This window comes from Dama dama, chromosome X (genome assembly GCF_033118175.1).
Source record: "Dama dama isolate Ldn47 chromosome X, ASM3311817v1, whole genome shotgun sequence".
Classification (NCBI taxonomy): domain Eukaryota; kingdom Metazoa; phylum Chordata; class Mammalia; order Artiodactyla; family Cervidae; genus Dama; species Dama dama.
Genome location: NC_083714.1, coordinates 23,633,547 through 23,653,286, shown reverse-complemented (window position 1 = coordinate 23,653,286; position 19,740 = coordinate 23,633,547). Strand labels below are relative to the sequence as shown.

At 38.8% G+C, this 19,740-nt stretch overlaps 1 protein-coding gene across 3 annotated transcripts; it reads left to right on the top strand.

The window, feature by feature from the left end:
* Nucleotides 1–2,781: 2,781 nt before the first annotated feature.
* Nucleotides 2,782–18,912, top strand: UPF3B (UPF3B regulator of nonsense mediated mRNA decay). 3 transcript variants are annotated; one of them, XM_061138029.1, is made up of 11 exons: nucleotides 2,782–3,091; nucleotides 3,950–4,056; nucleotides 4,223–4,329; nucleotides 8,006–8,104; nucleotides 9,640–9,750; nucleotides 11,199–11,242; nucleotides 11,704–11,886; nucleotides 12,269–12,307; nucleotides 14,139–14,299; nucleotides 14,638–14,932; nucleotides 17,803–18,912. In XM_061138029.1, the coding sequence occupies exons 1-11, from the start codon at nucleotides 2,936–2,938 to the stop codon at nucleotides 17,950–17,952; spliced, it is 1,452 nt and encodes a 483-aa protein (XP_060994012.1). In that variant the 5' UTR covers nucleotides 2,782–2,935; the 3' UTR covers nucleotides 17,953–18,912. The 3 variants fall into 3 exon arrangements, with proteins under 3 accessions (XP_060994012.1, XP_060994013.1, XP_060994014.1); XM_061138031.1 differs by lacking the exon at nucleotides 3,950–4,056 and adding an exon at nucleotides 3,846–3,895 and having other exon boundaries at nucleotides 2,960–3,091; XM_061138030.1 differs by lacking the exon at nucleotides 12,269–12,307 and having other exon boundaries at nucleotides 2,789–3,091.
* The last annotated feature ends 828 nt before the right edge of the window (nucleotides 18,913–19,740 follow it).

The window sequence follows — 19,740 nt, the reverse complement described above, 5'->3', positions numbered from 1 at the left end:
GGGGTCTGCAAATTATTCCTCACCATGGAAATGTTCATTCTATTAATAATCTTCCTGGAATAGCTTTTTGGAGCTTTTTCTTGGAGCTGTTGCTCTTGCTGACTGCAGCCTCTTCAAGTCCATGATTGAGTGGCTCCTCCTTGAAAGAGAATTTCCTCTTTTTCTTGGGGACCCTCTTGTTTCCTGACTCTTCAGGGTCACTGACTGGTTCCTCTTTGGGGAGAGTTCTTCCTCTTGGAAAGACTTCCATTGCCAGCTGTCTCTTCAAGATCACTACTAACCAGCTCCTCTATGGAAAAAGATTTCTTTTTCTTGGGTTTGGAGAAGGAGACACATGGGTCTTCCATTCCGTTCTCCTAAGGAGCCTTCTAGGACTTTTGCAGAGCAATATTTTTCAAATTTTGCATTTCTTTTCATTTCAGGGGCTGATCTTTGAAAAATAATTTACATAAAATAACATTTGCCAATTTTGTATACAATTCAATGTTTACACAAACGCAACCACCACCACAATCATGATAAAAAATATATTTTTTATTATTCCAAAATGTTTCCTGAAGCCCCTTTGCAGTCTGTCCCTTCTCCCCAACCCTGCCCCTGGCAATCACTGATCTGCTTGTGTGCATGCTAAAATGGCTTCAGTAGAGTCAGGACTCTCCAACCCCATGGACTGTAGCCTGCCAGGCTCCTCTGTACAAGGAATTCTCCAGGCAAGAATACTGGAGTGGGTTGCCATGCCCTCCTCCAGGGGATCTTCCCAACCCAGGGATTGAACCCCATCTCTTGCATCTCCTGCATTGACAGGCAGGTTCTTTACCACTAGCGCCACCTGGGAAGCCCTTCTCTCACTCAGTTCAGTTCAGTCACTCAGTCGTGTCCCACTCTTTTCGACCTCATGAACTGCAGCACCACCAGGCCTCCCTATCCATCAACAACTCCCAGTTTACTCAAACTCATGTCCATTGAATCGGTGATGCTATCCAACCATCTCATCCTCTGCCGTCCCCTTCTCCTCCCACCTTCAATCTTTCCCAGCATCAGGGTCTTTTCCAGTGAGTCAGTTCTTCATATCAGGTGGCCAAAGTATTGGAGTTTCAGCTTCAGCATCAGTCCTTTCAATGAGTATTCAGGACTGACTTCCTTTAGGATTGACTGGTCTCATCTCCTTGCAGTCCAAGGGACTCTCTAGAGTCTTCTCCAACACCACAGTTCAAAAGCATCAATTCTTTGGAGCTCAGCCTTCTGTATAGTCTAACTCTCACATCCACACATGACTACTGGAAAAAACCATAGCTTTGACTAGATGGACCTTTGTGGGCAAAGTAATGTTTTTAATATGCTTTTTAATATGCTGTCTAGGGTGGTCATAGCTTTTCTTCCAAGGGGCAAGCGTCTTTTGGTGGGGGGGCAAGCGTCTTTTAATTTCATGGCTGTAGTCACCATCTGCAGTGATTTTGGAGCCCAAAAAAATAGTCTGCCACTGTTTCCCCATCTATTTGCCACGAAGTGATGGGACAGGATGCCATGACCTTAGTTTTCTGAATGTTGAGTTTTAAGCCAACTTTTTCACTCCCTCTTTCATTTTCATCAAGAGGCTCTTTCTTTGCTTTCTGGCATAAGGGTTGTGTCATCTGCATATCTGAGGTTATTGATATTTCTGCCAGCAGTCTTGATTCCAGCTTGTGCTTCATCCAGCCCAGTGTTTATCATGATGTACTTTTCATATAAGTTAAATAAGCAGGGTGACAATATACAGCCTTGATTACTCCTTTCCCGATTTGGAACCAGTCTGTTGTTCCATTCTAGATCTGATTGTTGCTTCCTGACCTGCATACAGATTTCTCAAGAGGCAGGTCAGGTGGTCTGGTATTCCCATCTCTTTAAGAATTTTCTCTCACTAGTTTTAAAAACCTTATCTGGAATTTCGTATCAATGAGATCATACAGCATGTACTCTTTGTGTTCTGTTTCTTTCACTCAGCATGATCGTTTTGAGATTCATTCATGTGGATGGACGTATGGGTTCATTTTTAATTAAGTAGTATTTCATTCTATGGATGTGCCACATTTTGTTTATGCATTAGTGGGCCGACAGACATTTGGGTTATTCCAGTTTGGAGCTATTATAAATAATGCATAACTGGCCTTTTTAAAAGCGGGAAGGAGGTCAATCCTATCTAAAGTGAGTTGGATTTTATTTTCTCCTACCTACAGAGCATCAGTACCATGATAGATTCCTATTACTTTTAAAAAGAGTGGTGAAAACAAATCTCACACATTTTGGTCATAGTGCTCCTTTAAATGTCAGTGTTTTGTGCATATTTATTAAGTATCTGTGAATCCTAAAAAATATAAGGAAAAGAAATTCTAAAGGTTCTGAAAGCTCACTTTACAACCAATAATAGAAAATATAAGTCGTTCCCTTAGTGAGGTAAACTTCGGATAACATCGGTTTTATCTCTGGAAAACGAAGCCCGCAGAATGTATTTTTTGATCTGAAAAACATTAACCTTTCAAGATTAAAGAGTCCATTTACTTACAGACACCCTGAAATACTACGACTCTAGAACTCTGGCAGAAGCGGGTAGCCGCTTTGGATGCCGGGATTTGTAGTCCGTGAAATACTCGTCCTAACCAAGATGGCGGATATGCTAATGACCTGCCCCGAGGGAGTCTGGGCCGCGAGGGGATTGGGCAATGCGGGGATTCCGCGGGCGGGAAGCTAAGACCAGGTGTTACAACCTTTCCAGCGAAGGAAGCCGGATGCCCTAAAGTCTCGCGAGATCCTGGCGGGGCCCAATGGAGCGTTGGGGTCGGCTTATCACTAGGAGAGCTTGTTGGGGGCGGAGCTCTGCCCCGAGCGGGCCGGGAGTCGTAGGTACCCGGCGTAGCGGCGTTTAGGCCGAGCTACCGCGGTGAGGAGCGAAGCTGTGGCCATGAAGGAGGAGAAGGAGCATAGGCCTAAGGAGAAGCGAGTAACCCTCTTGACTCCCCCAGGTGCTACAGGCAGCGGCGGTGGGGCTTCGGGAGACAGCACCAAAGGGGAAGATAAGCAGGATCGGAACAAGGAGAAGAAAGAGGCGTTGAGCAAGGTGTCTGACCGGCTGTTGGCCCAGGAGAGGGCGGGACGGTTCCACCACCCGAGAAAGATGGTTGGGAATGGGGCTGCCCTCTTCCTCTCCCAATCTCTTCCTCTGTTTCTTCACTTGAGTGAAAATAGCATCACCCTGTCTCATCCACTCGCCCAAAATGGGGGTCCCCTTCCCGGCCGAGTCCCGGGATGGGAGTGAGAGAGGGCGGGGGGATTCCCTGACTAGAAGGGTTTAGGTCAGAGCCGTGAGATGATGATGGGAGGGGGGGCGATAGCGAAAAGGATGTGGAATTGAGGGGGAATTATTAAATAGGAAGGTGCTATCACCAGCGGGAGTAGTACGTGATAGGAATATTAACAGAGGTTAGTTGAGGGAACGGGTGGGTGGCGGCTATTATTGGTCTTGGGGCCAGATCGGGTACATTCTGTTCGGGGAGCAGTGAGGAAATTGGGGATATTTCTTAGAATTTTGAATTCTTTATGCTGACTGAATAAGGACTTTATCAATCAAGAATTCCTGGCACCCACAAAAGACCAGGGTTGGTTTACTAATTTCTTACCACTACTGAAAAATGGGTGACAGAAAATGAGGCGAAAACAGTAAACTGTGGGGCTTCGGGTTAACAGAACCTAAGATTTCCTTGCTCCAGGCAGTTCTCGTTTCTGAGAGTTTTTTTTTTTTTTTTTTTTAACTATGTTACTGTTATGTTTGACTAATCATTCTGAGCGTTCTGAACATTCTCTTGGGTTTTTAGAAGTGATCTCATCTTTTAAAGGCCAACTTTCTTCAGGGACAGTGATTCAGGTATGACAGAAAATTGATTTGTACTAATTTTATTTTCCTTATTCATTTCTTAAGGTGGTAATTCGGAGATTACCGCCCACTTTGACCAAGGAGCAGCTTCAGGAACATCTTCAGCCTATGCCTGAGCATGATTATTTTGAGTTTTTTTCTAATGATACTAGGTAAAATAAGAGGGAGGGGTAAATGAAAAAGGTTTCTTCCATTCTTTTTTTTAATCCTACTCATGATTTCTATTTGATTTTTGAGCCTATCTTTTTAATATATGCACACTTGTAATTCAGCCGGACACCTGCAAGCACATTCACATAATTGCTTTCCTCCCTGCAGTTTGTATCCTCATATGTATGCAAGAGCATATATCAACTTTAAAAACCAAGAGGACATTATTTTGTTCAGGGATCGTTTTGATGGTTATGTATTCCTTGACAATAAAGGTGAGTCCTTTTAACTGAAGGGGAGTTTGTCATTTGTATGTTTAAGATAATGTATCCCTGTTCTCTTGGTGCCTTCATAGTGTTTCTAAAATTCTGAGTACTAAGATGAGCAACATTTAAAGAGTTTTACGCATTTGATAAGCTTATGACAGCTTTATAAATAGATAATATGACTTTTTACAGGTATTTGTATTAGCCTATTATTTCTGTAGTTTGTCAACCGAAGGAAATTGCCACTGTTTTCTCCTCCTGTGACAGTTCTTTTGCCCTGTTTTCGGTGATCCATTGTCTTGAGTATTTTCTACTTTTAAGTGATACTGACAAGTGACTCTTTAAACTTGTATGACAAGTTTTAAATATTTACTTCTCATCTTGCTTCAAGGACCAATACTTATTTAATTCAGATCCTTTATGTCAATAGTTGCCAGTTGGAGTACTGTTTAACATTCTAAGTTGTATGTAATTAAACCATTGAGCTTGATGATTTCCCACTTCCTATCCAGGAGTTTATAGGGAAGAAAAACTTCTGCATTAATCCTCATTTTATTATCTGTTGCTTGCAACATTTAGCCAGAGAATGTCCAAGCTGTTTGCTGCTTTTCTTTTGGCTTTGCAATATTGAATGATGTGTGTTTTTGTTAGATTATATTTTTTCAGTATTACTTCAGAGTTGGTAAAAATGAAATCTTTGTCAGGGAATATGCCAGTAAAAGTTGAAGAATTGCTACTATGTTTGTCCAGTTTTTATTAATCCCCCCAAACCAGCTACTTTTCTGTTCCACAAGTTTATTTCAGTAGATAGCAAGTGATTTCCTGAAAATCTGAGTTGTGTTTAACTTTTTCCTCTCTTTATCCCTTACATTTAAACAAGTGATGGATTTTGTCAATTTATTGCTTTTTAATATCTTGTTCATCTAGACTGAGGACATTAGACTTACTAATACTTTCACACATCCTCATCACCTAATGCTTAGACAACCACTGTCTCTAAACTTATAGATTTTTTTTTTAGAATTTTCTATTTTCTGTATAACTTAATCTTACTTTGCCATGAAAATAATCTTTTTGAAAATAGTGACTTAAGACAGCAGTTGTGGGGAAAAAAGTCCAAATTCCTTAGTCAGGTAGACAGCATCCCCCACTGTTTGGCCTCGCTTCTAATTTTTTTTTTTTCTTTTGCCTGTATTCCACAATTTCCTTTTGCTTTAGTCTGCTTTATCTATTCCTTTTCAGGTATATCAGTTATTAAGGTAATATGATTCTGCATTCACTAGGATTTCTAAAATCTTGTTTCCTCTGTGACTGCTTTGTGATACCTAATGGTCAGTTCTAGTAATTCATCCTGGCTTATGTTTACACACCAAAGATGTGAAGATGGTATTTTATACCTTATATGACATTATTCTATAGCAAGGATTTGATGTATTTTTCCAGTAGTCACTTAGGTTTTTAAAAAAATTATTATTGAGATATAACTCATCCCATAAAATTCAGTGGTTTTTAGTATATTCACAGAGTTTTATAACTATCACCACTGTGTAATTCCAGAATGTTTTCATCACTTCAAAAAGAATCCTGTATTCATTAGCAGTCATGTCCCATTCTCCTCTCGCCCAGCCCCTGGCAACTGCTAATCTACTAACTGTGGATTTCCTTATTCTGAACATTTCATATGAACTAAATCATATAATTTATGGCCTTTTGTGACTACCTCTTTTACTTAGTATGTTTTCAAGTTTCATCCATGTTATAGTATGTATCATTATCTCATTGCTTTTTTTTGACATTATTAAAAATTGTAAAATACACATAAATAAAATTTATCATCTTAACCATTTTTAAGTGTGCAGTTCAGTAGTGCTGAGTACATTCACATTGTTCTGCAACTAATCTCTAGAACTTCTTCATCTTGTAGGACTGAAACTCTGCCCATTGAACAACTCCTCCCTCCCCCTAGCCTCTGACAGCTGTTAATACATTCTGCCTCTATGAACTACTATTCTTATTAAATTGACCATTCTAGGTGTCTCATATAAGTGGAATCAGTATTTGACTTTTAGTGACAGGCTTATGTCAGTTAACATAATGTCCTCAAGGTTAATCCATGTTGTAGCATGTGTCAGAATTTCCTTTTCCATTGCATGTATATACTTCATTTTCTTCATCCATTCATCCTTTGAGAGACATTTGGCTATTGTGAATGCTGCTGCTGGAAATGTACAAACATCTGTTCAAGTTTCTGCTTTCACTTCTTTTGAATATATACCCCAAAGTGGAATTGCTGGGTCATGTGGTAATTCTATTTTTAATTTTTTGAGGAATCACCATACTGTTCGCCATAGTGGCTGCACTATTTTATATTCCCACTAGTAATGCCTGAGGGTTCTAATTTCTCCATGTCCTTGCCAACACTTGCTATTTTCTGTTTTTTTCCCCCTTTAATAGTAATCATTCTGACAGGTATAAGGTGATATTGCATTGTGGTTTTGATTTGCATTTCCCTAATGATTAGTGAGGTAATATTTTAATCTCTTCACATTCTTGAGCACATAGCATCTTTTCATTTGCTTATTGGCCATTTATATATCATCTCTGGAGAAATGCCTATTCAAGTCCTTTGAACATTTTAAAATCAGATTATTTGGGGTTTTTTTTGTTGTTGTTGTTGAGTTACAGTTCTTTACATATTCTGTATATTGACCCCTTATCAGATATATGATTTGAAAATATTTTCTCCAGTTCTGTAGGCTTCCTTATCACTCTGTTGATTGTGTCCCTAGATGCACAGAAGTTCTTGATTTTTATGCAGCACAGTTTATCTGTTTTTCACTTCTGTTGCCTGTGCTTTTGGTGTCTTCTGCTGTATTTTTTAATAACAGCTTTACTGAGATATAATGCATGTGCCATAAAATTCACCCTTTTAAAGAATTGCAGTTCATCATTTTTTAGTATATTCGCAAAAGTTGTGCAGCTCTCACCACAATCTAATTTTAGAACACATTCATCACACTGAAGAGAAACCATGTACCCATTAGTTGTTAAACCCCATCTCTAGACAAGCACTAACCTACCTTCTATCTCTAGCCTTACTTATTGTAGAGATTTCTGGTTTTGTAAAAAAAATCAATTAAGGTATAATTTTCATTTTAAAATGCATCCATTTTACATGTGCATTTGGTGACCTTTGACATATTTATACCCCTGTATAGTCAGTATTGTGATCTTGTTTTGTTTTTTCTTTGTTTGCTTTTTGGCTGTGCCATGCAGCTTGCAGGATCTTAGTTCCCCCACCAGGAATCCAGTCTGGGCCCCTGAAGTGAAAGTGCCAAGTGTTAAGCACTGGACCATCAAGGATTCCCTTTAATATATTTTTTAAATGAAAATTAGTTTGTAGATCCCCACCCCCCTCCACATATCACAAAGTTAGAGTTTAGAGGTGGAATTTAAATGAATATTTTAATTCCCTCCCATATCTTTTTGTTATTTTTTTGGTATGAATTGGGGACTGCTTTGGTAACATGTTGATTTTAGTTGTGCCAATGAGATTTATGCCTTTTGGGAGACCCTATTCAGATCACTGTCATCAAAGGAAGCCTAGAGAGCAGGGGGTTGAGTCTCTTGTATCCATTTTTGACATTTTCTTTCTTTTAGCAAGTGTGCTATTTTTTCTAAACAGGTCAGGAATATCCTGCCATCGTAGAATTTGCACCTTTTCAAAAAGCTGCAAAAAAGAAGACTAAGAAAAGAGATACTAAAGTTGGGACTATCGATGATGGTATAGTATAGCTCTAGTTACTTAATGTGCTAATGCCATGTATTTTTTAATTTAATCTTCGATTAATAATTGATGTACAATGTTGTGTTAAAGTGATTCAGTTATACATATATCCATTCTTTTTCAGATTCTTTTCCCATATGGATTATTGCCAAATACTGAATAGAGTTCCCTGTGCTATATAGTAGGGCCATAGATTTTTAAAAGAATATATTACCTTTGTGGGAATTGAGTGGACTCCAATCTTTTAAATTAAGAAAATATATGAAAAAAAAAGCAAACAAGTTCATGAGAAATGTAATTCACTGATGAAAGTTTTGCTTGTTAGAATGGAGATGGGTTTCCTCTAGTTATCACTCTCTTTGCCTAGTGGCTTTTCATTCCTTCACTATTAAGCAATATATTGTTGACTATTGAGTAGTAAATCACCTTATATTTCATTAGAAGACAGGTATTTTCATTAGAAGACAATGGAAAAAGTCAGATGTTTCAAAGTACAACTCCTTAAGGCCCCTTACCATTTTTATGATTATTTATTTGACTTTTGGTTTACATTTGTATAAAGAGGAAGAGTTATCATTGAGAACTGTGCTGGAAAAATTTCTGTACTTGAGTAACAACATAAAGTAACTGAAGTGGTCAATCCTGTTTCTAGGCTTTGAGTATGCAGTTAACTGCACACATAGTAATTACATTGAACTGAAATACTGGAACTAAAAAACAAATAATTGCCATTTATGGTAAACTGGATCCAGGTTTTGAGATCTCTGTAATGTGGTTGTGTTGGTTAAGGACTTAGCCGCAATATTTTATATCAGATTGGTATTTCAGAATCACCTAGTTTGGTTTCCATTATTATTTATTGCTATAATGTGTATTTTATAAAGAAAACACAGACAAGACTCAACACACAGCTGCTTATTGACTATATCATAGATTCAGATGTTGAAGACTAGATCAGGTGACATGCTCCACAGTGCATTCTCCACATACAATATAATGACTCAGATGTGCTACCCTTTTTGATGTCGGAGGCATCTAGGAAAGAATTCCAGGTATTACCATCACCTCTAGTGCCACATCTAGGACATTCCCCCTCATTTATCTGTTTAGAACACCCGATTTTCTTATTCTGAGTTTCATTAAAGTGAGGTGTACCCATGCAGGAACTGCTTACATGCTCTACATGATACTCTCTGAGGGTCCCATAGCTATAGCTTGCAGTTCTCCCATAAGTATGACTCTGGATTAATAGGAGTGGTGGTTTTTAAAAGCAAACTACTTAACATCCTGGAGGTTGTGTTACAGTGCATGGTGTCTCACTTTGCCTGACTCTGTCAGTATATCTAATAGGAGTTCTCAGAGTAAGTGACCAGTAAAGCCCCAAATAGTCTATCTTATGGGTATAGTTGGGTTTATTTTCAATCTTTCATGAAGCAGAAAATTATCTTCTTTGATAAGTAAATATCCTGGATAATATTTCTTATTTTGTTTAAAGTCTGCTATATTTTCTATTTACTTAAATAATTATTTAGATCCAGAATATAGAAAATTTTTGGAGAGCTATGCTGCAGATAATGAGAAAATGACATCTACTCCAGAGACACTGCTAGAGGAAATAGAAGCAAAAAATAGAGAACTAATAGGTAAGTGGGCAAAAGGCATTAAGTGTTATAGTTTTTTCATCAGAAGACCTGTCAGACTCCTGCTTCTGTCATTTGCTAGCTATGTGACCATAGGAAAGGCACTAACTTCTCTGAGACTCTGTTCATTCTACTATAAAGTGCAGATAATAGCTGACTCACAGGATTATGAGAATCCATCGATAAGATGGGAAATATTCTCTGACTTATTTGCATGCATGCTGAGTCACTTCAGTCGTGTCCCAACTCTTTGCGACCATATGGACTATAGCCTGCCAGGCTCCTCTGTCCATGGGATTCTCCAGGCAAGAATACTGGAGTGGGTGGCGATGCCCTTCAGGGGATCTTCCCCACCCAGGGATAGAACCCAGGTCTCTTACATCTCTTGAATTGGCAGGCGGGTTCTTTACCAGTAGAGCCACCTGGGAAGCCCCCTCTGACTTATTTAGTGCCACACAAATGTATAAAAATTTGAAGAGCTATATGGGACCTTAAGATGTTAATGAGTCTTTGAAGATCAGTTGGTATTTTCTACTAATAAGTTCATACTTGTAAAAAAAAAATTTGACTTGAAAGTATTAAAAAAATGAAATTGGTTACTGCAGAATTGAAAAACCTCTTGAGAAATTCTAGCTTAGATGTTGGTTTTGGTAGTAAGTTGTCACTACTGCATCAGCTCTAAACATAAGCATAGCCTCCAACCTGCTCAGGATTTCCACTCCTAGGAATTTCTCCAAAGGAAGTATGCTTTTCAAAAAGCTAGCTATACAATTAGATAGCATTGATCAGAATATTGAAAAATGAATTAAATATTCTTTTAAAACTTGGTTTTTATTAATGGATGCTTCCCTGGTGGCTCAGCTGGTAAATAATCCACCCGCAATGCGGGAGACCTGGGGTTGATCCCTGGGTTGGGAAGATCCCCTGGAGAGGGGAAAGGCTACCCACTCCAGTATTCTGGCCTGGAGAATTCCATGGATTATATAGTCCATGGGGTTGCAAAGAGTCAGACACAATTGAGTGACTTTCACTTTCATAGTATAAGCCCACCTCTGATAGTTTCCATAGAATAAATTCCCAGAAGTAGAATTATGGGGTCAAAAGTATTAGATATTTTTAGCCCCTTATCCCAGTTTCTTCCTGGTTGAACAGATTTATACTCCCATCTGTAAAACAAGAGAATGTCCTTTGCACTTTATTCTCATTGACACTAGGAATTCCTCTTTTTAGAAATTGTTTTATTTTAATTTAAATTTCTTAACTTTTAATATTTTAAACCTTCAGAATTGAAGTAGAATATTGTAAAACTTCTTTCCAATAAGATAGTTGTGAACTTACTGTTTGAGGGGTATAGTTTTCCCACCTTGGGTGGTTGGCAGGGAATGTCAGAAAATGGAATCCTTTCTAGGGTTTGATTAAGTATTATTAATAATCTGTTTACATTTGTGTAGCTAAAAAGACAACTCCACTTTTGAGCTTCCTGAAAAACAAGCAGGTAAACCTTTTGTTTTTCTAGTTCTCACAATACTTCTGTTTCATTGGTTCACATTCTGTAAATTTAAGAGCATTGGGATTGTACAGTAGGGATAGCTGCTTTCTCTACCACTGTTCTTTAAAGATTTGGCTCATTGGCCTCACTCTCTGGCCTCCTACTTTACTCTGGTTGTTGGACCATAGATTCACTCTGCAGAACTAGGGGGTCCTTAGCTTGTTCCAAAGGCACTCTTGATTTCCTGAAAGCCTCTGGGTACTGTAGCAAGGCAGCAGTGGGAGACTGATATGAGCAGGCTGTGGTGTTTTTCTCTCTCATATTCTGAATGGAGTGGGGAGGGGGTTAAGGAAGTGGAAAGTGGGAAGGAAAGATGATGCAGTTAAGTGGGTGCCTGCCGTACTTTCTGAACTATGTTTTTGGTAGTAATTATCTTGTCTGAAGGTTTTGTTGATGTTTCTTTGCAGAGGATGAGAGAAGAAAAGAGAGAAGAAAGGAGGCGGCGAGAAATAGAAAGAAAAAGACAAAGAGAAGAAGAGAGGAGGAAGTGGAAAGAAGAAGAGAAACGAAAACGGAAAGATATAGAAAAGCTGAAGAAGATAGACAGAGTTCCAGAAAGGGACAAATTAAAGGATGAACCAAAGATTAAGGTATGAACATACGTTAAACTGACTGCATGTTGCTGAAAATTGCATGTTCTATATCTACTTCTTCAAATATGCATGCATCTTGTATTGGTGTAAACTGTGTTTTAGTTTTTGTCTTTTTTGGGAGGGAGTGAATCTTTCCTATAATATTCATGTATTACTCTTAATTTAAGATAATTTAAAAGATTAAGTAGTTTACATGGGATTTATAAAGTGCAGTGTTATTTATAATCATTGAAAATGTTCGATTTTGGATTATTATTCTCTCAGTTCTTCATATATAAGGGCTTAGGGCTGGCTGGCATGAATTATGGGTTTTATTCAGCTTTTCCTTCATATTTGATACATGAAGTTGCCTCATCTGTTTGTTTTCCACTGTCTTCAGGTACACAGGTTTCTGTTACAAGCTGTGAATCAGAAAAATGTAAGGACCAAGTACATGATACAGAGCACCTAGTATCATGTCACACACACACAGGTCTTAGTTAATAAGTCCTTTTGGTGGTGGTGGTAGTGTTACCTGTAGAAAATGCCCTCAGACTGACTTGAGTCTTAAAAGCTGAACTGTTTTAAATTTGTGCTTTAGAAAGAAACCCAGATGATTTCCTGATGCTCTGCTCTGTACCCAGAAGCTTCAACAATGTGCAGTGAGAGGACAGCTATGCCTTAAGAGCTCTTTCTTTCCTCTTCCTTTATACGCCTCTCATACCTGGCTGCCTTGTGGGAGTATTCGGAATATACATCCTCTCCCCTCTCACATGATTCCCGACGTTACCTTCTTGTGTCTACCTGGGAATCTGTGAGCAGCAGATTCTGATTAACACACTGCATGTAGGAAGAGGAAAACCTGTGGAAAGACCCCAACCTAGCTGCTTCCCTTCCAGGGGCCTGGCTTGGGCAGTCCTTGCTCCAGTGAACTGCCCAGGGAAGTACTTGTACATAGTATGGCAGAGAAAGTCAGAGAAAATCTCACAGAGATGATGGCAGAGTCTCCTTTTACCTCCTCAGAATTCAGCCGGTCAAGTCGCTAGGGCACCCCGAGGCTCTCCAGGACTCATCGGTGATAAGGGGCTTGGCGGTGGCAGGGTGGGGAGGTTCTCATTTTAATTCCTTCTATCGATCTGTGTCCGCCCTGCTACAAGCAACCTGACTTGCTATTTCTGTCAGCAAGGCAGAAGGTCAAGCCTGTTATGCTAGAGACATTCGTTAATGTTCTTATTAGAGTAATGAACATCTTGGCTCCTGACGAAGATGTTCATGAGAGAAATAAGAACACTTGCAATGAAACCTGCACATGTTATCCTCACTTTGCACTGGTGCCTTCATAGTGTCCACTCTGGACTCACTGTTTTCAGTAGCTGTCTGTGTGCTGAAATACTTCATGCTTAAGTCTCATGCGTGGTGCTTTGCCTTTAGCTTTGTGGCTTGTATGATGCCTTCACACTGAGATGAAACTATGTATGATGCCTTCACTCTGAGACTTGAAATTTGTAAAAATCTCTCTGAATATCCAACACTTGGGGGTGTATTCTAGAGAGATTTGTAGAAGTGGCATGAGAAAGAAACTTCTGTTAGCAATTTGAACTTTATAAACCACTTTTTTTAGAATTGCATTCTGTCATATATACATATGACATTGAACAGAGTTCCTGTTCAGTAGAGATGGAACTTCACAGTTCTGTTGTATGAGATATTTGGATTTTTAAATCAAATGCCAAATAATTCTTGCTTTTCATCTCTAATGATATGATTGTACCATCATAAGTATGTAGCTACTCTCAGATTCAAGGCAAAATTATTCCTGCAATGGATCTCTCCTTTGGTGACAAGGTATTTGTTATTCTAATAACTGTGTAAAAATAGTCCAGCAATAATGACCTGGCTAGCATTTTAAATTTGTACTGTATTTCCCTATCAAGTTATACCGACATGCTGGCTTGATAGAGAAGGCATACTTGAAAGTATGCGTTGGTCTACTCAAAGGTTGACCGATTTAAAGCCAAAGGAGTCTTGATCCTATTGCCAGAAAGTGATTAAACCACTTCACTTGAGTGCATAACACTTTCACATTAATAGCACCCTTTTAGCAAATTACTGCTCTTTGTGCACTATTTGTTCACCTGAAAGTTTGAGTACTGCAGAGACGGGGCCTTCAGTAGCCTAAATTGAAAATATTTAGTATACTGTTTTCTTTGTGAGAATCAGAAGACAATATCCCATCCTTCAAAATAAACCTAAGTTTGTTCTCTTTAAAGCTGCTCAAGAAGCCAGAAAAAGGAGATGAAAAAGAATTGGACAAAAGAGAAAAGCTCAAGAAATTGGACAAAGAGAATCTGAGTGATGAAAGAGCCAGTGGGCAAAGTTGTACATTGCCCAAGCGTTCTGAGGGTGAATTTAAAGATGAAAAGCCTAAGAGGTCGGTAGTCGAGGGCTCTTGGGTTCATTTGTTTTCGAACTGTTTCTGGCTGCTAGTTTTACTGATGCATTCTGGACTTGTACCTGAATCAATATACTGGGTTTTATGAGGGATATGGGGATGAGGAGGATAGGTTTCAAGTATTTTAGTATCTTAATCTGGGTGAATGACTTTTGGGTTTTTTTTTTTCCAAATTGCTTTTCAAAATACTATTTTTTCTTTTAATGCTGCTCCGAGAGTTCAACCTCATTGTAGTGGCCAAGGCAGGATCAGAGTGTTCCTGCCTTCATGATTAGAAGAGCTTCAAGGGTGCATTCTCAGATTTGTTTTTCGTGCAGACCTGAAGATGAGAGTGGCAGAGAATACAGGGAGAGGGAGCGGGATTATGAACGAGACCAAGAGCGCATCCTGCGGGAGAGAGAGCGGCTGAAGCGGCAGGAGGAAGAGCGCCGCAGGCAGAAGGAGCGCTATGAGAAAGAGAAGGCTTTCAAGAGAAAGGAAGAAGAAATGAAGAAGGAGAAAGAAACACTTCGGGATAAAGGAAAAAAGCCTGAAAGTACAGAGCCAGTAGGCAGCTCAGAAAAAACTGAAAAGAAAGAAGAAGTGGTTAAGAGAGATCGCATAAGAAACAAGGTGCTGCATTTCATTAAACTTCTTTTCATGAGGATTTTCTTTGTCTTTTCCTGCAAGTATAAAGGAGAGGGCTAGCTCATTGTTACAGAATTTTAGGGGAACTTTATCTGTACCTTTTTTCAGTCTTGGTGGGGTCCTTTTATTAGAGTTTGTGTGTATTTTTCAAACATACACAAAAGTAGAACAGAGGAGTAGTAGGATATACTTCTCACCCAGCTTTGGCAATTATCACCTTATGGCCAATCTTCTTTCTACTCTACCCCATCTTACTCCTATGGGATTATTTTTAAGCAAGACCTAGACAGATAATTTCTTCTTTAAATATGTCAGTATTAAGAGTAAAGACTTAAAAAAAAAAAGTTTGGCCACACTGTGAGGCATATGGGATATGGGATCTTAGTTCCCCAACCAGGGATGAAACCCGTGCCCTCTACAGTGGAAGTGTGGAGTCTTAACCATTGGATTGCCAGGGTTTTTTCTTAATAAAAAAACCCTAATATTCTTTTTCTTAATAAAATAACCAGACAGAAGAATTTCTGACAATAACTCCTTAGCATCCTATCTACCCAGTGTTCAGGTTTTCCCAATTGTCTCATTAACATCTCTTTTCATTAACATCTTTTTTATAGGCTCTAAACAAGGTCCACAAATTGTATTTGCTTGAAATATTCCCTTAAGTCTCTTTTAATCTAAATAATTCCTCCTCCTCTTGTTTTCTACCATTTCTTTGTTGCAGAAACCAGTTTGCCCTATAGAGTGTCTAATAGTCCAGAGTGGCTAATTACATCCCTGTGGTAACATTGAACATGTTCCTCTACCTTCTATGTTTCCTTGAAAACCAGTAGTCATATCTAGAGCAGGGTCAGAAAATTTTTTTCTTTCAAGGGCCAGATGGTAAATATTTTAGGCTTTTGTGGGCCATGTGGTCTCTGTCAAAACCAGTAAGCTTTGTAGGAAAGTAGGCATAGACAGCATGTAAAAGAATAAGCTTGTCAATATATGACAAAACCCACTGCAATGTTGTGAAGTAATTAGCCTCCAAGTAATAAAAATAAATGAAAAACAAACAAACAAACAAACAACAAAAAATAAGCTTGGCTGAGAGCCAGTCAAACTTTATTCACAGAAAGAGGTGGGTGGCCCCTCATCTAGAGGCCTTAATATATTCAGACTCAATTGTTGGCAAGAATACTTGATAGGTGGTGTTGTGCAGTTCCTACTGCATTGTATCAGGAAGCATACAGTGTCTTGGTATCCATTTATTATGATGTTAAGATTGACCAGTAGTAATGGTACTATGGTTATGTGATAGGATGTCCTTGCTCTGAGGATACACAAGCTGAAATATTTAGTGATGAAGGGTCTTGATGTCTGCACTCATTCTCCAGTGGTTCTGCAAAAATAATAATGTATCTGTATATGTGTGTGCCTGCATACACACTAGAGACAGAAAAGGCATATATGCCATTGTGAATCTAGGAGAAGGGTATTAGGTATTCACTGTACAAGTTTGGCAACATTTCTATAGATTTAAATTTTTTTGAGAGAAAAAGTTGGAAAAATAGCTGATCAATTAGCTCAGGTATTGTAAGCCTGATCCATATATTATAGAGTTTTTTATCAGCCTTTCTCCTAATGATATTGTTTAGTTCATTATTTCATAGGGAGAGATTGGAAAATGGTGATATATATATACAAATTCTGCCTTTCCTGTTGCATTTATGATCTGAAAATCTTCCAGAGTTTTCCCTTATCAACTATTTGGTTAGTCTTGAAATTGAGTTCACACAGGAAAGGCAAGAACAGCACTTGATCCATTCCCTTTATTTATAGTACTCAGAGTAATGAGTTGGTGTCCCAGCAACTTGTAGGGGCTATCAGTGAGTTTTGTTCTGCTTAGTCTTTAAATAGCTTGTGGATTTAGAAATACTTGGTGAACTCCAACTTGTTATTATCAGTTATTGCTCTTGTTGACGTTTAACTTGTCCCATCTTTGCACACTGGGAGCTCCATCATCCATTCCTTTAAATACTATGTGGCAGTCTCATCTGTTTTAACGTTTCATCTTGTTAAAACAGTGAAATGTTTTGCTGGAATTACTCGAGAATAATGCTTTGAGGCTGTTTCATATGTCAGGGAGAAAGGACAGGGAAGGCTCATGTTGTCTTTTGTTGAATTAGAAAAAAAGGCCTATACATTTAATTTTTCCAGGGTCATATTGTGATAAACCCAACACATTACTTGAACTGAGAGGTACCTGGTGACGATACTGAGGCTTATTTAGGAACCTGAGATCTAAAATGTTACCTAGAGAGTCTCAAGCTGGGTTGTCACCTTGTCAAATCTGAATTGAGAGTCATATTTCTGATGGGTTACAAGTGTCTGAGCTCATAACTTCAGGGACTTTGCATTATTAAGAATTGGCATTCTTTATTATTGTTTTCACTCCTAAAATTTTCTTAGATGGTGGTGCATTTTAAAATCCATTTACTGATGGGGAGGAGAGATAGACAGCAACCACAGTTTCTAAGTAAAAACTATTCAAGCTGATTCAGTTCATCTTGAGATGGTAAAGAAAATTAGGCAGTAAACTTAACAAAATTTACTATGGGCATATAAAATAATACTTTATAACTATTGCTTATAAATAGTTGTTTTTTATTTATAAAAATAAATAGTTGTGAAATAGTTGTTTTTCTCTGTAGGTAGGGGAAAGGAAGCAGGCAGTTTGAAGCCAAATAACCATCCACACTTACTGTCATGTACTGTGCCCTCAAATTTTGATCTCATGTGGGCTCTCACTGGTATATATTATCCCCTGGACATGCTTAGTAGCAGTTTTGTAACATGAGTATTTCATTTTACTTTAGGATCGCCCGGCGATGCAGCTTTACCAGCCAGGAGCTCGAAGCCGAAATCGACTCTGTCCCCCTGATGACAGCACCAAGGCTGGAGATTCAGCTGTAGAAAAAAAGCAGGAAAGTGGTATTAGCCATAGAAAAGAAGGAAGCGAGGAGTGATAGGTCCAAATGGCCTTAGGTGTCCTGACTGTCTAGGCAGCCAAAGAGCACGAATTAAGCAATCCAGAAGTGCCTTCAGGGCAAAGGAATAGAGAGAGAGAGAAAGGGGGTCGCTGTGCTGGTGGGGTACACTGCAGAGGAGTATGTTTTGCGTTAAAGCAGGAACCCGATTGCAGGTTCAGATTGGAAGTACAATTTTCATTTTTTATGCAGTTCCTACAAATTTAAAGTGTCAGACAAAGCTGAGGGGGAGAGGACACGCATTGCAGTTTGCAGGCAAGAAATGTCATGAGAGGACTTATTTAGGTATGACAAGAGAAGAAGATAGGAGAACTGGCTTTAAAATCAAAAGCTTTTGTTAATCCTGGATTGAATTTTCTTAAATTTCAATGGAGCAGAGTCACTGTGAAGTCTCGTTCAGATCTAGTTATAGTCATTGGTGGTAAATGTTGACTTTGTGTAGTGTAGAAGCAAGAAGCATGTAATTGTAATACAAGTACAGTGAAGGATATAACACATTTTCACTTATGCAGAAATTTAAATAGTCATGTCATGTCAATATGTTATGTCCTAAAGTTTTAGGATTAGTTTGGGAACCGCTACCCACTCCAGTATTCTGGCCTGGAGAATTCCATGGACTGTGTAGTCCATGGGGTTGCAAAGAGTCGGACACAACTCAGCAACTTTCACTTTCAGTTTAGTTCTTTGTTTGCTTACGTGAGATTAGTGTAAAAAAATTTTTTTTAAAACATCTCCTTTTGCCTTTAGCAATTTTTATATTTGTAAAGTTTAACCCTTAGTTGGTTCTTAACAATCCAGTCTTTGTTTGACCTTAGGTCTCATGAGCTGAGTGCCTACCCTCTCCAGGAAGGAAACTGCACCAATATTTGTTCCTGTTAAATAGCAACTTAGCTTGTTTTGCATTGATGTCAATAAATATCAACATCACTCAAGTATGAAGCTAAGTGTGTTTATTAACTTTACAAAATAGCTATTACTTTTGAGAAATTAAACTTTTGATATTTAACCTTTTGGGAATTTTGAAAGTAGAAGAATGATATTTATTTCTGCCTTTACTAGCACCTTGCTTTTATTTTGCCCACAAAGAAGACCAAATCATGGTTCACCACTCTTGTTCCATAAGAACCGGAATTTGTCTGGACAACATCCTTGAGCTGCTGCTTCATTTCAGTCTTGCCAGTTTCTCCTACTATGGCGTCAGTTTGCCTTTACTTAATAAGTCACTGCTTTATGTTTACTCAGCTTTTAGAAACCAGAATCCCAAAAGGCAGGTAAAGAGGAAGAGACATTGAAGGTGATTGAAAGAGACTGGTCCTCAGCTGACACAAAGGAAGGGGAATTTTCAAGGAGAAGAATGTCTGGCAGTGTCCCGTGCCACAGGGAGAGGAGATTAAGCAAGACAAGAAACATGCAGTGTTCACTGGATTTGGCAGTACTGAAGCATGTGTGAACTGGTGAGGCAGAAACCATGTTATAGTGAGGGGTGAGTGGCAGGTGGGAAGTGGAGATGGGGGCAGATGGACATACGGGTCTTGGAGCTCAGAGGAGAGATTTACACTGTAGATACCAGTTTGGAATTCATCTATTTTTAGGTGATCATTGAAGCCATGGGCCTGGATTTAATCACTTAGGGGGAAACAGTAGGGAAAAAACAGAAATATACCTAGAGTCCAGTCTTAAAGAACTCTTAAGGCTGCTAAACAGGTAAGGGAATGTATCTATAAAGGCAGAAAAGGAGTAGCCAGAAAGTAGGTGAAAAACCAGAAG

What these genes read in the sequence shown, in the direction of transcription:
- UPF3B (XM_061138029.1), top strand. Translation starts at nt 2,936, where the DNA reads ATGAAGGAGGAGAAGGAGCATAGGCCTAAGGAGAAGCGAGTAACCCTC. An exon ending in AGTTGGGACTATCGATGATG is followed by an intron (nt 8,105 to 9,639) that starts GTATAGTATAGC and finishes ATAATTATTTAG; the next exon opens with ATCCAGAATATAGAAAATTT. An exon ending in AAGCTGTGAATCAGAAAAAT is followed by an intron (nt 12,308 to 14,138) that starts GTAAGGACCAAG and finishes TTCTCTTTAAAG; the next exon opens with CTGCTCAAGAAGCCAGAAAA.